The 18,235-nt window shown below is 36.7% G+C and overlaps 1 protein-coding gene across 1 annotated transcript in view; it reads right to left on the bottom strand.

Annotated features, from left to right (window-relative positions):
* Nucleotides 1-18,235, bottom strand: part of LRP1B (low density lipoprotein receptor-related protein 1B) — a gene marked incomplete at its 3' end in the record, with an annotated part of 167,099 nt that overhangs the window by 28,211 nt on the left and 120,653 nt on the right. The window contains exons 34-38 of the mRNA XM_009708817.1: nucleotides 17,528-17,533; nucleotides 16,516-16,632; nucleotides 16,224-16,343; nucleotides 13,250-13,369; nucleotides 7,346-7,462 (exon numbers count right to left, since the gene is read on the bottom strand). Coding sequence (XP_009707119.1) covers nucleotides 7,346-7,462; nucleotides 13,250-13,369; nucleotides 16,224-16,343; nucleotides 16,516-16,632; nucleotides 17,528-17,533 — 480 coding nt within the window. The remainder of the gene's footprint in view (nucleotides 1-7,345; nucleotides 7,463-13,249; nucleotides 13,370-16,223; nucleotides 16,344-16,515; nucleotides 16,633-17,527; nucleotides 17,534-18,235) is intronic.

Raw genomic sequence — 18,235 nt, 5'->3', positions numbered from 1 at the left:
ACAAGACTGAGGGGAAAAAAAAAAATCAACATTTTTTCTTAAAATAGGACATGAAGGTCAAACTTACAGTGTAGTTTTTACTTGTATTTGTACAGGATAAATATGTTTGCTCCTTGTGAGAATGCTATGTCTTGTAACAGCTGTTACAAAGCAAACTTTCAGAGAAAATAATTTGTATAATAGGAAAGGTGGAACTTCTACATAGAAAAAGAAGCAACAGCAATACAAACATGGGATAGGAACACTTCAATCAAAATGAGTTAGAAGTGTACATCGATCTCTTGATTTATTCTGGCATTTGGCAGTAGATCACAAACATCTAGCGGAATTAGGGGACGTACTTAGACCACACTTTCTTGTGATGAACGAATATTCATCAGATCTACTACTAGATGGTTGTGTTGGGAGTTGAAACCTTTCAATAAGCCAAGCCAGAGTACCCAGTATGATGCACCCACACAACATCAGCAAAACAGTGTTATCATGATGTCGTGCGTTAACCCCAGAGGGCAGCTAAGCCAGATAGAGCCACTCAGAAAGGTAAAAGTTCAAAAACTTGTGGGTTGAGATAAAGATGTTTTAATAGGTAAACCAAAAGCTGCTTGCACCAACAAAGCAAAATAATAATTCATTCACAACTTCCCATCAGCAGGCTGGTGTTTAGCTGCTTCCAGAAAAGTAGGGCTTTATCACATGTAGCGGTCTTGGTAAGACAAATGCCATTAACTCTGAACATCCCCCCTTCCTCCTTCTTTTCCCCAGCTTTCTGTTGCTGAGTATGATGTCATTTGGTATGGGATACCCCTTCGGTCAGCTGGGGTCAGCTGTGTCCCCTCCCAACTCCTTGTGCATCCCCAGCTGTCTGGCTGGTGGGGTAGGGTCAGAAACAGAAAAGGCCTTGATGCTGTGCAAGCACTGTTCAGCAGCATCTAAAACATCAGTGTGTCACCCATACTAGTTTGGTCACAAATCCAAAACACAGCACCATGGGAGTTACTACAAAGAAAATTAAATTTTCCCAGCCAAAACGAGTACACATGACAAATGGAAGAGAAGGAAAAAACTAAAACACCCTTCCTTATAATTCTCCCTTACAATACTGCTAAAAACAATAACATGGACCATCCTGCAGAATGAACGCCTGTAACCACAAGATAATAAAAGTGGTCGTAGGTGGGTTTCTTTCATATATTTAATGTCCCATTAAATGCAGATTTTCTTTACTTATTTATTTTCAGTAACTTTACTAGCATTGTATTTCACCAAAACAAATAAGTCATTCGCTCTTTGTTAATCTAGGCATTAGACCGGTAGGTATACATAAAAGAAGAAACCTTTGGTACACATCATTTTATTATAGTAAAGTTGCATACTTGCCTTTTGCTAGCATGGACGTCTAGCTGCTTTTAGAAAACCAACACTAGCCATTGTCTGACTTGCACCAAGTCAGCTGAGCCTTACGCAATGTAAAGAACGTGAATTTACAGCACTGTCCACTAAAAATTTACTCAAGATGACATTATGAGACATTCCAGTTTAGTTTCTTTCAATACGCTGGTTTAAAACATTTTCACTTAAACATTAAATAATTGCTAGTTCTCATTGCATTTGGGATACAAACTTATCCCAGGACAAAATTAACTAATCTGTTTTCTTGACAACTTGTAGGAGCAACAAAACACCACTGAGAAGGTTCTCTAGCAACAGTAATATTTTTACACTGATGGAATTCATGTCTTTCTACAGCATTATTATGTTGGCTTTGCTTCAATGTTTACAGTTACATTTTTGCATGTTACATTTTCTTTAACTACATTTAACAAAACATTACTGGTGTTTTTTTTTCAGCAGGAACAAGATAGCCATTATTATTAAATTTTCCTTTTTTGAAGTTCTCTGAAAGAGAAAATACTATTTTTGCTCTAATTTGTTTTTAAAAATCCAAATAAACTCTGAAAGTAAATTTCCCCCTCCAAAAAGATACTAACTCAGAAGAGTTAAAAATGCATTCTACTTTTCTTAGTGCTAACTCTGTATGGACCTATAACCTTCCTTAAACCAGATAGGAAGGGGGAAAGGGACAAAACCAGGTCAGTCAGCAACAAGCAATGGGATGGCATGCCAAAGTTTGAGAGCCTGCATGCTAGTGAGATCCTTCAGACTGCTCCATGAGGTGATGGGTACAATGAACCGTTCTTGAAATGTTTCTACACAAATGTGCGTAGCATGAGGAACAAGCAAGAGGAGCTAGAAGCCTTGGCCCAGTCCCAGAGATACCACATCACTGGCAGAAGTGAAACCTGGTGGGATGACTCCTGTGACTGGTGTGCCATGGTGAATGGTTACAGGCTTTTCAGGAGGGACAGGCAAGGCAGGGGGATGAAGTTGCATGTAATGGAGGGGCTGGAATGCATGGAGCTTGCAGTTGGCGATGGCACAGTTGAGAGCCTCTGAGGAACTACTACGGGACAGACAAATAAAGCGGATGTTGTCATGGGAGTCTACTACAGGCCATCCAGGCAGGATGATGACACTGATGAGTTATTCTTCAATGAACTAAGGGAAATCTCTAAATCATCTGTCCTTGTCCTTATGGGGGACTTCAATTTGCCAGATGTTAACTGGGAATACCACACGGCCGGTACAAACAGGTCCAGAAGATTCCTAAATCATCTGAAAGACAACTTGGTACAGGTACTAAGGGAGCTGACTAGGAAAGGTGCCAAGTTGTCTTTCAAGGTGCCCTTCTTGATTTCTCGCCTGTTAACAGAGAGGGTCTCATGGGTGAAGTCGTAATTGGTGGTTGCCTTGGCCACAGCAACCACAAAGCAGTCAAGTTTAAAATCTGTAGGGACAGAGGGAAAACTGCCAGCAAAACCTCAGTTCTGGATATGAGGACAGCAGACTTCAGGCTGCTCAGGGAAGTACTTAGTAAGGTCCCCTAGGAAAAAGCTTTCGAAGGTGCTGGGGTCCATCAGTGCTGGTCACTTTTTAAGTACCACCTCCTAAGAACACAGGAGCAGACAATTCCAAAATGTCGGAAGTCAAGTAGGTGAGGCAGAAGGCTGGCTTGGCTGAGCAGGGATCTTTTTCTAGAGCTAAGGCAAAAAAGAAAGCACATGGCCAGTGGAAGTAAGATCAGGCAATATGGGAGAACTACAGAGATACTGTATGCCATTGTAGGGAGGAAATTCGTGTGGCCAAAGCTCAATTAGAGTTGAAGCTGGCCAGTACTGTGGGGGACAATAAAAAGAGCTTTTTAAAAATACGTTAATAGTAAAAGGCAGGCCAGAAATAACATTGGCCCGTTACTCAACGAGCCTCACAACAGGGACATAGACAAACCAGAGACATTTAATGCTTTCTTCACCTCGGTCTTCAACACCAATGATGGGCTCTGGGACCTCCAGAACCCTGGACTAGAGAACCATGACTGTGAGAATGATACACTCCCAACCAACCCTGAACTTCTGTGGGATTTGCTGCTTCAGTTGGATCCCTGTAAGTCTATGGGGCCTGATGGGATTCACCTGAGGGTACTTAAAGAGCTGGCTGATGTCATAGTGAGACCTCTCTCAATGATTTTTCAACTCTATTGGGAATCTGGAGAAGTCGCAGTTGACTGGAAGCTGGCAAACGTTGTCCCAGTTTTCAAGAAGGGCAACAGGGATGACCCTGGTAACTACAGGCCTGTCAGTCTTAATTCTGTGCCTGGCAAAATTATGGAGAAGATTATTCTGGGAGTTACTGAAAAACACCTGAAAGACAATGCAGTCATTGGTCCCAGCCAGCACGGGCTCATGAGGGGAAAGTCCTGTTTAAAAAACTTAATTTCTTTCTACAACCAGGTTACCCACCTAGTTGACCAAGGGAAGCCAGTCGATGTAATCTTTTTAGATTTTAGTAAAGTTTTCGATACTGTCTCTCGCAATATCCTCCTGGACAAAATGTCGAGCATACAGCTGGATAAACATACAAAGCAATGTGTGAGCAATTGGCTGATGGGTCAGACTCAAAGGGATAAATGGGGTTATATTGGGCTGGCGATCAGTCACCAGTGGGGCTCCACAGGTATCCATCTTAGGACCAGTGCTCTTTAATGTCTTCATAAATGACTTGGATGTAGGACTTGAAGAAATACTAAGCAAGTTTGCCAATCACACAAAACTGGGAGGAGCTGTTGACACCCTTGAAGGCAGAGAGGCCCTGCACCACATGAAATTTAACAAGAGTAAATGCCTGTTTCTGCACCCGGGACGGAGTAACCCTGGATGTACATACAGACTGGGGAACGAGGATCTGGAGAGCAGGCCCGTGGAGAGGGATCTGCGGGTTCTGGTCAATGGCAAGTTGAACGAGTCAACAGTGTGACCTGGCAGCCAAAAGGGCCAACCATATCCTGGGGTGCATCAACCCAGCCGGTCGAGGGAGCGGATTGTCCTGTTCTACTCTGCACTAGTGCAGCCTCACCTCGAGTACTGTGTGCTGTTTTGGGAGCCACAATATAAAAAGGATATAAAGCTACTAGATGGCATCCAAAGGAGGGCCACAAAATTGGTGAAGAGTTTAGAGGGGAAGCCGTATGAGAAGTAGCTGAAGTCACTTTGTTTGTTCAGGCTGGAGAAGAGGAGACTGAGGGGAGACCTCATCGTGGTCTACAGCTTCCTCACAAGGGGAAGCGGAGGGGCAAGTGCTGACCTCTTCTCAATGGCAACCAATGATAGGACCCTAGCGAATGCCATGAAGATGGGCTAGGGGAGGTTTAGGTTGGATATTATGAAAAGGTTCTTCATCCAGAGGGTAGTCGAGCACTGGAATAGGCTCCCCAGGGAGGTAGTCACAGTGCCAAGCCTGACAATATTCAAGAAACATTTGGACATCACCCTCAGACACATGGTGTGAATTTTGGAGTGTTCCCACGCAGAGAGAGGAGTTGGACTCAGTGATCCTTGTAGGTCCCTTCCAACTCAGGACATTCTATGATTCTAATAATTCTTACTTATTTGGGAGAGTCTAAATATAGTTAAAGAACAGTAGACTAAGACAAATACAGTTAAATAAAGTCTAAACAGGCACAACTATTTGCATTATACCACTAATATTTCACACCCATATGTGGTATTTCTTCACATGCATACTGTTTCTCTTCTGATAACTTCACCAGGACGCTGTGTGTGCATGCAAAGAAACTATATAGAGGAATGTAAATACTTGAGCTGAATTTCTATAATTCAATCAATTCATTCTGCATTCTTGAGAAACAACTCATTTTCTGATACAGTTGCCTGACAAGCCCTTTGTATATTCATGTACGCTATGAACAACTGATCATAATGTGCAGTGCAATGTATTTTGTCAAATGATTTTGAAGTTCTAATTTCGTATATATTTGTTTCATTACACTTTATTCTATAAGCGGCTTGACAGCCTATAAAGAATTTTATACATCTATTTCAAACAACTGAACAGTATTATGTATTTCCCCACCGTTTCCAAGATTTTGAATTTTACAGCTGTGTCAGACTACTGTATTTAATTTAAACAGCAAAATATGGGATTAAACAGTTAGAAGTGAAGTATGCATCTGACAGGCAAGAGAAAATGAAAGAAAAGCTAACACAAACTACAGTTCACTGCTCTGGCCTTCAGTTTGATGCATCAGCTGTGTCTCAACTCACTAATTCCATCCATTGCAATTAACCACAGATTTCTTTATCTGCAAGTCTAGAGAACAGCCAAGAACTGAATATATAACTTAATCATTGATGTGAACACAAAGATGGCAAGCTTAATAAATATTAAAAAAAAACCCTCAACGGATAGATGATTGCTCCCTAATTATTTGAAGGTTTTTTTAAAATTACTTTGTACTGTGATAATCTAAACTTCAAGGAAGAAAATTATTAATACTGGGTGATAAATAAATCCCGCTTCACACATGGCAAATTTCAAATAAGATGCTTGACACTTACTTTGCAAACAGCAATAATGTTTTGTGGAAGTTGAGGTTTTTTAAATTTTCAAATTTTCAAAAGATTACCTAGTCTTTTTGCTACAGTAAAACGATGTTCTTTATTTGATTTTTGCATGACAATAAAAGAACATAAAGTATTTTATTGGTATTTATAATATAAATGAAAATGAAAAAATCCCACTGGTACTAATAATCAATTCTAAGTAAAGTCTCCCACAAAGTTAAGAAAGCTTTTGTGTGTCACCCCCCCCACCCCCCCAGGGATATAACAATAAATAGCTCTGAGTGATTATTGAGTCGCATGACATTTTCCCCTTTAAACGAAACACTTGCATATGAAAACTACAGCACTATTGCTTGCAGTAACTCACAACATTTTCAAATGTAGATAGTAAGTAAAAGGCAGACAAATCCACTTTAACCTTTCAAGCAGAATGAGCTAGTCTTCAGACATCCATGTACCTATGGACACCATGTCTCGAGTTGGAGAAAGGGACAGCATGTACTCAGCATCAGAATGCCTAATTAAGCAAGCTTTCTAGGTCATTACCTTGAAGATACTAAATATACATTCATGATATGCAATCACGAATATGCATTCAAGACATTAATTTCTAGGATTTCTAAGTACAAAAGAAAAAAAGAACAGAAATTGTCAACTGGAGAGAAGGCACGTCAGAACTATTTGTGGAGTTTCCCTTTTGAAATATTTTATACAGACAATGATTATGAGATAAAACCATTAAGAATTTGTGATTTCTTCCTGAGAACCAGATCTAGAGTAACTCACTGAAAGTGGTATTATAGAGATTTATTAGGCATTCAGGTTCCTCATAGCTAGGAGAGAACTAGGCTAACTAAGCTACTTTGAATAAAAACATCTACTTCTTAAAGGGATTAAGTACTACAGGAACGGACTTCTCATGATACAAAACAAGGCAAATATTCTCAGGAATATAATGAATGTAATAGGCAGGTAGTGTTTGATCAAACTTTATTGTTAACAAATTTTTATCACTTTATCACTGAGCAGTTTTTACGATTCTTATCTAGAGATAAGAATGGCAATATGTAACTTATTGACAAAGGTAAACTAATTGTAATATTTATTTTGAATTAATCAGATTATTGAGAAGTCACAGGCCAGGCATTTTTGCATAGCTGATAAAGAATTACAGCTCTTTATAAGAATGAATGAAATTGGAAAAATTCAGCAAGCGACATTTTCAAGTCTGGTCACCTGATTTTCAAAAGATTAGATGGCGTATAAAAACATACACGTGCAGTTTATCAAAATTGAAAACTTTCCTCTCATATGTTGCTAAACTGATTCCACTCCTTATAACATGTACTTAGGTAAAAGTTACTTACTGCAGCTTTCTTCATCAGAATTATCACCACAGTCATTTTGGCTGTCACATCTCCAATGATCTGGAATACAGTTGTTGTTTTTGCACTGGAATTCATGAGGTCCACAAGTTTTTTTATCTGTAATAAAGATTAATATCATTTACATCTTTGCAGACAAAGATTAAAAATGGGAAAGACTGCTACTGAACAGTGACATGACAATATTGCTAGATACATTTAAGAAGTAGCAACCATAACACTTGGAATTATAATTTCAGAAATAATTTATTTTTCATATCACATTCTTTAAGATTCAATTTATTAATTCATACCAAAAGAGACATGCTCATAAATTTGATGATAAAATTAAAATATGGACTGTATATACTGTCAATTAAAGTAAAAAATACAAAATTCAGAAGTGATCACAAATTAGATTCAAGAGAGTATTATTGCACTGGATCTCAAAAACTGCATTGACGTTTCCTTGAATTTATCTGTAAGATTGTTTTACAAAAGATCAGATCACAGTAAACCACATTTATTTGAAAGTGTACAAAATATATATTTTTCAAAAGTTATGTTTACATATAATAATTTAAGCCTAATCATACATGACAAAACTTTGCATTTAATTTACATTTCACCTTCTGATGTCTTGGATTGGAAGCCTACTTATACAAAGTAAAACATTATAATGCATGTACTGCTAAACTCAGATTAATTTTCTTCATCAAGTAAATTTTCAGTGAGCTTTCCCGTTTACAGAGTAGCATTGAAGGCAAAGCCTCTTGGAGATGCATGAACTTTCTGGACTCCTCCAGCAGGAAGAAGCTGCCTCTGTGTTTTATTTACATTTTTTATTTCTTGAGTAATTCTTTCACATTCTAAGGACTGAGATGAAATGAAGTAAACTAAAAAGTTATCAGTGACATTTTCTGTGGAAAAAAAAAAGTTTGATTTGTAAAAGCCTCAATGACATATTTAAAATTATATGTCATTGTGATGATATTTCTTTAGAAATTTTTTAAATTTCCATTAGGCTACTTTATAGCATGTCAGGTCAGACTTCATACTGCTATCATGACAACTCGATGAGTTCTAATAACTGACAGAATGAAGGAGGACTGGAACACTAGCTTAAATGAATCCGCTTTCTCTGCCTGTGAAATGGAAAGGACCACAAATTAGAGGTATTAGATTTGGTGCTATGGTCCAAATTGCTGCTTTTTGTGTTTTGTTTTAGGTGTCATTCTGGAACTAGAGTTATAAATCAAAACTACATTTGAGTATCAAGAAGGTGGAGGTAAATGGTGTTGCAGCTCAGTTGTGTACACTCAAAAATTTCATAATTACAATACTGTCTTTTGCATTTGTTCCTTATTCTCTGCCATATTGTGACTGCAAGTAGTTTTCTCCCAAAATACTTTTTCCTATGATGTTTCTCTAGATGATGGTCTATGACATTTCATTCATGACATTTCAAATACTTGCACTGGCAAACGCCTAAAATATTTAACATTACAAAATAGGGCAACAAAAATGATCCAAGGGCTGAAGCACCTCTCCTATAAAGACAGGCTGAGAGAGTTGGGGTCGTTCAGCCTGGAGAAGAGGAGGCTTTGAGGTGACCTCATTGCAGCCTTCCAATACCTGAAGGGGGTCTATATGAGAGATGGGGACAGACTTTTTAGCAGGGTCTGCTGTGACAGGACAAGGGGTAATGGTTTTAAACTAAAAGAGGGTAGATTTAGACTTGACATAAGGAAAAAATTTTTTACAATGAGGGTGGTGAAGCACTGGAACAGGTTGCCCAGAGAGGTGGTGGAAGCCCCATCCCTGGAGGCATTCAAGGTCAGGCTGGATGGGGCTCTGAGCAACCTGATCTAGTTGGAGATGTCCCTGCTCACCGCAGGGGGGTTGGACTAGATGACCTCTAAAGGTCCCTTCCAGCCCAAATGATTCTATGATTCTATGATTCTAAACGGCTTAGCATTTTTCTTAAAATGAGACTACTTTAAAACACGAAAGTTCAGACAGGAATGGTACAAAGGCAAAGTAGTAAGTACTGGTGACTCAATTTTCATATTTCTCTCTTCAAAATATTAAGAGATTCATTGATATACTGTAACAGACAAAGACCCCTTTTCAGAAATTTGTGTCACCGCCTGAGGTAGCTGCTGGTTAGTTGGGGGTCCTCTTTTGTGTATACTGAACCAGGATTTTATTTTAGAAATTATTCTAAATGAGCATGAAGAAAATAGGATGAAGGCTTAAAGGGAAAACAAAACAAATAAAAAAAAACTCCAAAATATTACATATGCACCCTAAAAGCATTTTGATTCAATCACTATGAATTAAAAGCACTATTTTGTCACTGATTACACTACATTGCCATTCAGGGATTTTAATTCCATAAATGTGCACACTTGTGCATTTGTGTGTGTGTGTGTCTGAGAGGTATAAAATCCAAAATGAAAAGAAATGCGCTTTTGATCAAGGATCAGTTAGCTGTTCTAGAGCTTAGCAGGTTGTCACTGATGCTGGATACAGGAAATTATAAGCCTGTTGAAGGAAGTTTAAGTTTTTTACAACGCAACCTTCAAATGCCTCAAAGAACATATTCACCATCAGAAAAAAAACTACTTTGACTCTTTAGGCTAAAAATAAAATTAATACCAAAAAAAGTGAGGAAGCAGAAAGCAGTCATACTAATGTTGACACATTATGCTAATAAAGACCTGAAATACATATAACCTTTAAAGCAGATTATAATCACTTTCCAAGACCACACACAGCTTTCTTCAGATTCTAACTCAAACAGGGCCTTTTTTGATGTAAAGTATTAAAGCTGTGAGCAAGGATTACCATAACCTAAAGGCTTCTTTTAATTGTCTGGACAGAAATGATGAATTAACTCTACCTGCTGGTCTTTGACAAACACCATACACTCATTAATAAACATACATTTCCTAATCCTACTTCTGTTGTCTGAGTTGGAAAGTAACCACAGAAGACTAAATACGTTCAGACTACTTCTAACAAATTTACTCAATACAATATCTCCAATAACCCACAGTAGCAGATGTTGACTAAGCAAAATATACGTGACTACACAGCACTTAAGCAAAAAGATTGCTCTTCATACAAGTTTTGCATTGTAAGCATTTTAGAAATGAACTATAAATGATAACAAGTTAGTATTAGCATCAACATATGCAGATCTTTATTACACTCAGCTTGCAGTTTTAGATTTTAATTCTATCAAACTTTGCTCATGAAAATAACTATCTTTAAATTTGAAAACAAAACAAAATAAAAAACAACGCAGAAGACCAAACCATGTTAAAACTACTGATATAATAAGGTCATGTAAACATATTTCAAATGCTATAATTAAGGAAAACTTCAATATGTGATTAAATCCACCCATTCTATGTGTACATAACTGTGTGTGGCACAGATTGAGAATGTGGACAAACTGTTCTGTCTGCTCTAACACAAAAACTAACAGCATTATATGCAGCTAGCAGATTTAAAGTAAAACGGTAGGTGGTTTTTCAGGGAGGTGTGTAATTAAGCTGTGGAACTCCTTATTGCAGCATGTTGTGAAAACTTTACAAAAGTTAAGAGACTGAAATCCATCAAGGGTTATTGCATACAGAGACATATTTGACTCACAACATGTCTGATTCTCCAATTGTTAAAAAGCTGAAAGAGTACGCCAGGGACGTTCCACTACAGGCCTGCTTTGCTTGCATATTCTTCCCTAGATACTAGCTTTCAGTCACTGCCAGAGACAAAATAAAAGGCAAGATGAGTCTTAGATATGAACTAGCACAATCAGTTGTCTATATTTTGACTGAAAAAAAATATTTAATTTGGGATTGCATGCATTGCACCTCTATACTATTTAATTGTTTGAGTAATTTGGACATTATTCTTTCTATTGGCTAAAATGATGAATCTCAGTGAAGTATCTATTATAAATACAATTTTTCCTGTTCAGTTTTAGTTGTTTGTTTGTTTGTTTTTTCCCCCTCATTGCTTTCAAACTTTGTGTCTTGAGGATATTATTAGATGAATTATTTTAAGACCCTTTGTGCCACATCAGTTGGGCTTGCATGGGTTACTCAAAATATGAATCCATAGTTTGGAACCTTGGAATGCTGTCTGAATTAGAAAGAAACGGTATGTTGGAGATCAAGGTGAGGGGGAACAGTGCAGGAGAAAGCACCTGTGAAGTGGATCAGAAGGTGAGAAGTGCGGAGATAGTTCTAGAATAGCCCAGAGGAGGATATAAAGAGTCTCCATAGCAAAGGTTCACCTCCTTTGCGTTCACTGTTTCTTTAAGCCAAATGAATTCTTGGACTGTAACTTCTCTCCAGTTGATATGATTAATTAGTTTCCCTTTCTTGATGATTCAAATGATGGTCTTGGATTTTCAATGTTGAGGAAGAGTTCAGTTTCCTAGGCATATTTACCAGCTCCAACATTTTCATATATGTGCTCGTGTCAATTGCTCAAAACATATCCATGGAAATTTGGCTGTCTCTCAGTGCTGTGTTCTTGATTACAGCCTGTAATTCTGTTACTCTGTTGTCCCAGAGGTAGCATAAACTTGTCCAGACTCATGTATTTCATCAAATCGTTTATTGATGCATGGATGAAAGTTTTGAATGTTCTGTACAGCTATTTTTCTTATTCTCTTCCATTTCAGAACATTTTTCCATCTTCTCCTTTATAAATCTGTCTTGAAATTTCCACAAGTTTTCCCGCACTTGGTGAGTGTGAGTCTTGCATTGACATCCATGTCCAGTGAGTTTCCAACAATACTGATCCACCCATTCTGACTCTGATTATCTGTATTCCATTTCTCAGGTGGAGTATTTATATTTATTATTTTCTTTCATTTACAACAGAAGAGCTGACTCAGTACTTTCAAAGTACTGAGCAATGACTGAAAACAGCTACTATCACTACTATACAGCGTGATTTGTTTTTTTCCAAGTGATGATGAAGAGCGTACTAGGCATATACAATAAAATATCACATACAAACCAAGGTGAAAACTGTTTAGACTTTCAACTTTCTATGAGTAATGTCTTAATAAAATGATTTTAACTGTTTCTGCAGAAATATGATAAATTCAGCTGTTCTGTTAATAAGAAACATGCTAAAAACTGTAGCTCCAACAATGAATCTTCGAAAAAGCAATGAAATAAATTCTTGGGTTCAAAGCTAGTATTTATGTTCTAAAAAGTCTGCCTTAGGGGGGTAGAACACTGTGGTTCTGGATATCGTGTAACATCTGTCAGAAATTAGGGCTTGGTTTGGTAATGGTGTGAGTCTAACCTTGATCTTCTCTGTAGAGGCTCTGCCTCCTCAAACTATCAAACTTAAGTACAGAAGTTTCAAAAATATCAGGGGATCTTGGAGAAGTCCCATGGGAATGCAAAGTTTGTGGACATAACTCTCTGGAGCTCACAGAGAGAAGCAAAAGTTGGTCATGTCAAGTTGGAATCTGCTCTGGACCCTTCCGCACAGCCAGACTTAACTAACACTATTTGCAAATTATTACAGTTTTCACTATTCAGGAGCTCCAGCAGCAGCAAAGTACACAGAATAAATTGACAAAAGCTGGATAATACTGTGAGAAAAATCAAGAATGTCACTATATTCCAAATGAGATAGTAAATTACATCTCCTGCCAATAAAGTAGTAGTATAATATGAAGTTTATAGACTATTCATATAAAGATCACCATTCAACAAGAACTGTATGAGCCAGATCCAGCTATCATATCAGATAGGTATTATCATACATTGAAAGAGGACATATTAAGTGGGATGATTATTTCCTTTTGCTGCTTTTTTTGAAAAGGTCAAGCTACAGTAATATATTCAAAACCACTGGCATACTCACCACAGTTAGCTTCATCTGATCCATCAGCACAATCTGGGTCTTCATCACATACCCACAGTTTAGAAATGCAGTGTTTTGTTGTTTTACACTGGAAATGGTCTGGAGAACAACTGTTTTCAGCTTTAAATAAAAGAATTCCAAATTAAAACTAGAAATTTCTGCTAATATTCAAAATGTTTGTTTTAAAGAACAAAAAAGTTAAGGATTCAAAATTCAGAAACTGAGTATCTGTAGCATCACTTACATAACATCTGTAAGAAAACAGCATTCAGGTTTATATCGTTTATAATTTTGTCTTCTTTTTATATATTATTTTCTATATAACAGTAAGATCAAACAAATCTAATCAACAAAGTGCCTATTGTGATTTTTCTTTTAACACCAAATAGACTTAACATTGACAAAATCAAACCACTTTAGTAAAAATCAGTCAGATTTATATTTTTTCCTAACTTCCTAAAACACCGGTTACCAATACTGAAAGTCAGTTGGAAAGACTACAGCAGCTCTCAATGCTTTGATTGAAAAGCTAACCAAAATTATGTACAATTTTGCTGAAATTCTGTGCTCTCAGTTAAAAGAGGCCATGGGTATACGGTGAGAAAAGTTTGACAATTATTTCACTTCATCAATTTAGCAGAATATTTTTAAAAATTAATCCTACAGCAAGATAAAGATGCAAAGATGCAGCTAACATTCATCCTGTTCTTTCAGGGTGCTTTAAGTTAAAGCTTAACTGCATTAACAGTCACTTAACAACAAAAAAGATCGACTCCCTCACAAGTATACATGCCAGATCTTACTATTTCTTGAACTCTTATAACTGAGAGTATAGAGGCAAGATGAATAAAGGACATATAATCTGGACTGGACTGTGAGCAAGGTATTTGTGATCAGATGCATAAGGATTTCTTTAGAGAAAAGCATATGTACAAGAACCTCCAAATTGTTCTAAACTGAATTGAACATAGCTGGAAAACAGTATGATCTATTCTCTGATAATGCTTTCCCACAAGAACGTTTGTCCCACTTTTACCTAGGGGACTCCAGAAGGTTTTTAACAAACTTTCCTATCCCTGTCGAGAAGCAATTTTCTCCTTGATATTATCATTCTTGTTTCTTGGATTTCACAAGATGAAAAATTTCAGGTTTGTTAAAAGCTGGTGTATTATTTCTTTCAGTGTGACATTTCCATACATAAATTTACAGTGTTGGAATTAAAAAGCAGTTAGAATTGGCTATGTTGCTAACTATACTTATAAAAAAACCCACTGATTCTCAGCTAGGACATCTCACCAGAGGATTTCAAAGTGCTTTACAAGGAAGACCAGCATAATTACCTCCATTTTACATATGGAAAGCCTTAAGTATGAAATGTGGCTTTTTCAAGGTCACTTTATATATAAAACAAAACAGTGGTAGAGTTGAAGAAAAGGTGTGTATCTCATGAATCCTAGTCCAGTGAAATTAGAATGAAACAGACAATTTAATCTGTTATCTGTCTTGTGACAGGAGCCCAAGTCAGTATGAACTTTGTGGTAGACCTACTTAAAACCTCCCTTTTTCGTAATCTCCCCAAAGGCAAATGAAGAGTTTTCAGAAGCCACAAGCGAGGTTTTATTAAAATATAAACTAGCACTCTTAACTTTCTTAAGAGAGAAGCTAATAAAGTCTAGGTAAGACAGAACAGAAATAAAAAATGTATATAATTAACTTCCCCTGCTCCCCACTGTGTCTTTGCAGGTGGGTTGATGGCTGAGTTTTAGACAATTCAAAAGCACACTTAATGTCACAGCAGATTGTCCTATCCCCACTAATCCCTAGGAAGTTTGCAACTCCATCACTGCTAATCCTGACCCTATCCCTCCCACAGTCCCTGAGCACTGCTGTGCTGCAGGCGCAGCTGCTCTGATTTAATTTCTGTCAGCTGCACCTCAAGGTTTTGGGAACCTTCCATATACCATGTGCAGTTTTTTATAATGAAAAAAGCAATCTCCCCTATCTTCCACACGAGTTTATCTGACCCCACTTAACCAGTTTTTAAAGAAACATAACATGCAAACCAACATATAATACTGTCCATAGGTTACAGCTCTGCTGAGCTGTTTGGAAGATGGCCATTAAACACAATGATCAACAAAGCCTTTGTATCCTTAGCAACCCTTCCCTTGGAGAAGGCCACGTTCTTTGCAGAAATGCAGCATATGCAAACATTGAGAAAGCTAATTCAGAAAATAGGAATAAGCACCTTACATCAGCAGTAGATCTGAATAATGAATTGAGTGAAGGACAGATGTATCGCAAGACAGCACCATCATTTTAATTACAAAATGATCAAAGACACAAGTTGTTCAATACATTCGCATTCTAAATCTGAAAATATTTTCTCTACTTATATATAAGAAACATGGACTGAAAATGAATTTATGAAAAGTAAGAGGTATTAAAAGCTGAGTAAATGGAAATTAAGTTACACAGGCGAAGTAATGAAGAAGTCCTCAGAGGAAATGGGACAGAAAAGGTAGAAAACTCCATCAAAGAAAAAGAAAGTAGAAGGAGTTATGGATCTATATCTTTTCCAATAAGAGACGCCGAAAAATTTTTTTTCATTGAAATGCATTGCTGCAAGGCATGGCAGATGAAAGCCTCAAGAAGAGGAGTCATTTGTGAGGTGGTTAAGAGTAAAACGGATGTTTCAGCCTAAGTCAGAAACCCAATAAAATGCTTGAAATTAATTGTTTACACACCCTTCTTCTTTGCAATGACTTTAAAAAATGAAGTTAATAAATGACATTTTAGTTGTTTGTTCTCTTGTATATGACACATTGTACATCAATCAATCCCATGAATTAACTGCTTTGCATGTTCCTCAAACTGTTTCACACAGAGGACATTTACAGTATTTTACATACTTCAGTTCTTAGTTTAAAACCAGCTACAGCTGTCAGAACAAAATTCTCTAAACAGAACTTACGACAGTCTCTTTCATCTTCTTCATCACCACAGTCATCCTGTCCATTGCATCTCAGATTTATCGGAATACACTTCTGATTCTTTGTGCACTTGAACTGACCTGATAGACACACATGTGTGTCTAAGTTAAAAGAATAAAAATATCAGGTTAAAAAGATTAAAAGTTGAAAATTAAAAGATTCAAAAATTAAAAGGTAAAAGAATAAAAATACAGTTTTTTGACAGAATTTAAAGCATGGCATTTAAATCAGTTTAGCATGTTTCTGAAGTCCGTAATACACATAATTACCTACCACAGTTCAGTTCATCAGAATTGTCCCCACAATCATTCTCTCCATCACAGATAAAGGCGGGAAGAGCACAAAGCCCAGTTCCACACTGAAAACGTCCTGGCTGACATCTGAATTCAGCTGAGAAAAAAGAAAACTGCTTATGAACATTATCAGAGGAATGATTAAAGTATTAACAGTGTTGTTCTTCCTCTATGGACTAATCAAAAGAATTTATAAACCTTTATATTTGCCTACATAATCTCAGTCTGAGTAGATATTAGTAACTAAAATGTGCATGTACTATTGCAAAATTAATTTAAAAGTCTGACATTTAAAATTTGCATAACTATAGTTATACCTTACTACTGATACACAGTGCAACCCTCTAGAGATTGATGCTTACTATTTGCTCAACAGAGACTTGCAATTTAGGATCTAAACACTTGCGTTCAAGTCTGCATTTAAGAGACTCCCTATCCCCCTCTAATTCTATTTCCCATGAAAGGTCTAACTGTTCCTTCTCGCAGCCGCTGCCATTTGAGTGAATGACCAATTATGCACCTCTATATGAATATTTTATAGGAACACAGTGTAGCTTAAAATGTAATCTTATGCAGAATGATTACATATGTTAAAGCTTGCTTCAAAGGCCTCTGCAGCAGAAAAAGAGAACTAATTATAAAATTGTAAAAATACAAGTGAGAGATTTCAATACAAATATCAAATTAACTCTTACTTAACTGAAAGATTGTAGAACACAAAGTAGAGCATTTTGTGTACATAAGCTTAAGGAAAGAAGGCAAGAAACTTTTCATTTATGTACATTAATATAATAGTATTAAAGTAGCCAGTGGCTGGGACTGAAAAATAGGGTCATCAACAGATATTACTGTTTATGAATTCAGTACACTAGAAAGGTACTTTTCTAACCAGCAAAGTTACAGTCAGCTACCGTCACAGCAAGCACCCTTTGGGATGCTGAAAACATCATCATAATTGACTTCCAGTTGTCTTCAATTCAATGGGGGCATACTACAGTAACCTACTATTTGGACTATGGGAGGATATTGAGAAATATGCTGTCTGCACTACCTTCAGGATAGCATGTCAAAGCTACACAGGATCCATGAAAAATGTTCACTGCATATAATTGTTTGTATTGGAGGGGTGAGATGTAGCTCTTCAAATTTTCTTTTTACGATATTCATAAAACCATAAAATGAAAATATTTATATAAAACATATTGTGAAAAATACACAGAATCTTAGTAGGAATCACATGGAAAACATGGTGATTATTCAGAAAATTGCACTAAATGATAATGTGTAGCTAAACTTGTATAATTGCAATGAAACATAAGCAAATGAGAGTAGAATTCCACATTTCTATTATATATGAAAATAAACCAAATAAACCTGTAGAATTCTGTATTTATATATAAAATTCAGCAATAAATATCTTTAGCAAAAATGTAACTGGGTTAAAGTAAATGTTTAAAACACAAAAAACATGTTCTTATGATTTTCCAAATACCTTAAAGACCCTTAGTAGAAATGAGTTAATGAAAATCTTTTACAGGCTCACAAACAAGAACATGCACCCTTTGTAAATTTGACAGAGACCAAGGAATAGAAAACAGTGCTGCAAAAAAAAAGTGTTAAAAAAATCCTCTTCCTTAGATCTATAAAGCAATATATTTAATTTGGACTTTACTGACAAAATTGGGTTCCAAATTCAAAAT

The sequence above is a fragment of the Cariama cristata genome, unplaced genomic scaffold, assembly GCF_000690535.1.
Source record: "Cariama cristata isolate BGI_N322 unplaced genomic scaffold, ASM69053v1 scaffold951, whole genome shotgun sequence".
Classification (NCBI taxonomy): domain Eukaryota; kingdom Metazoa; phylum Chordata; class Aves; order Cariamiformes; family Cariamidae; genus Cariama; species Cariama cristata.
Note: the sequence above shows the minus strand (reverse complement) of the source record. Positions and strands in the feature narration are given on the sequence as shown.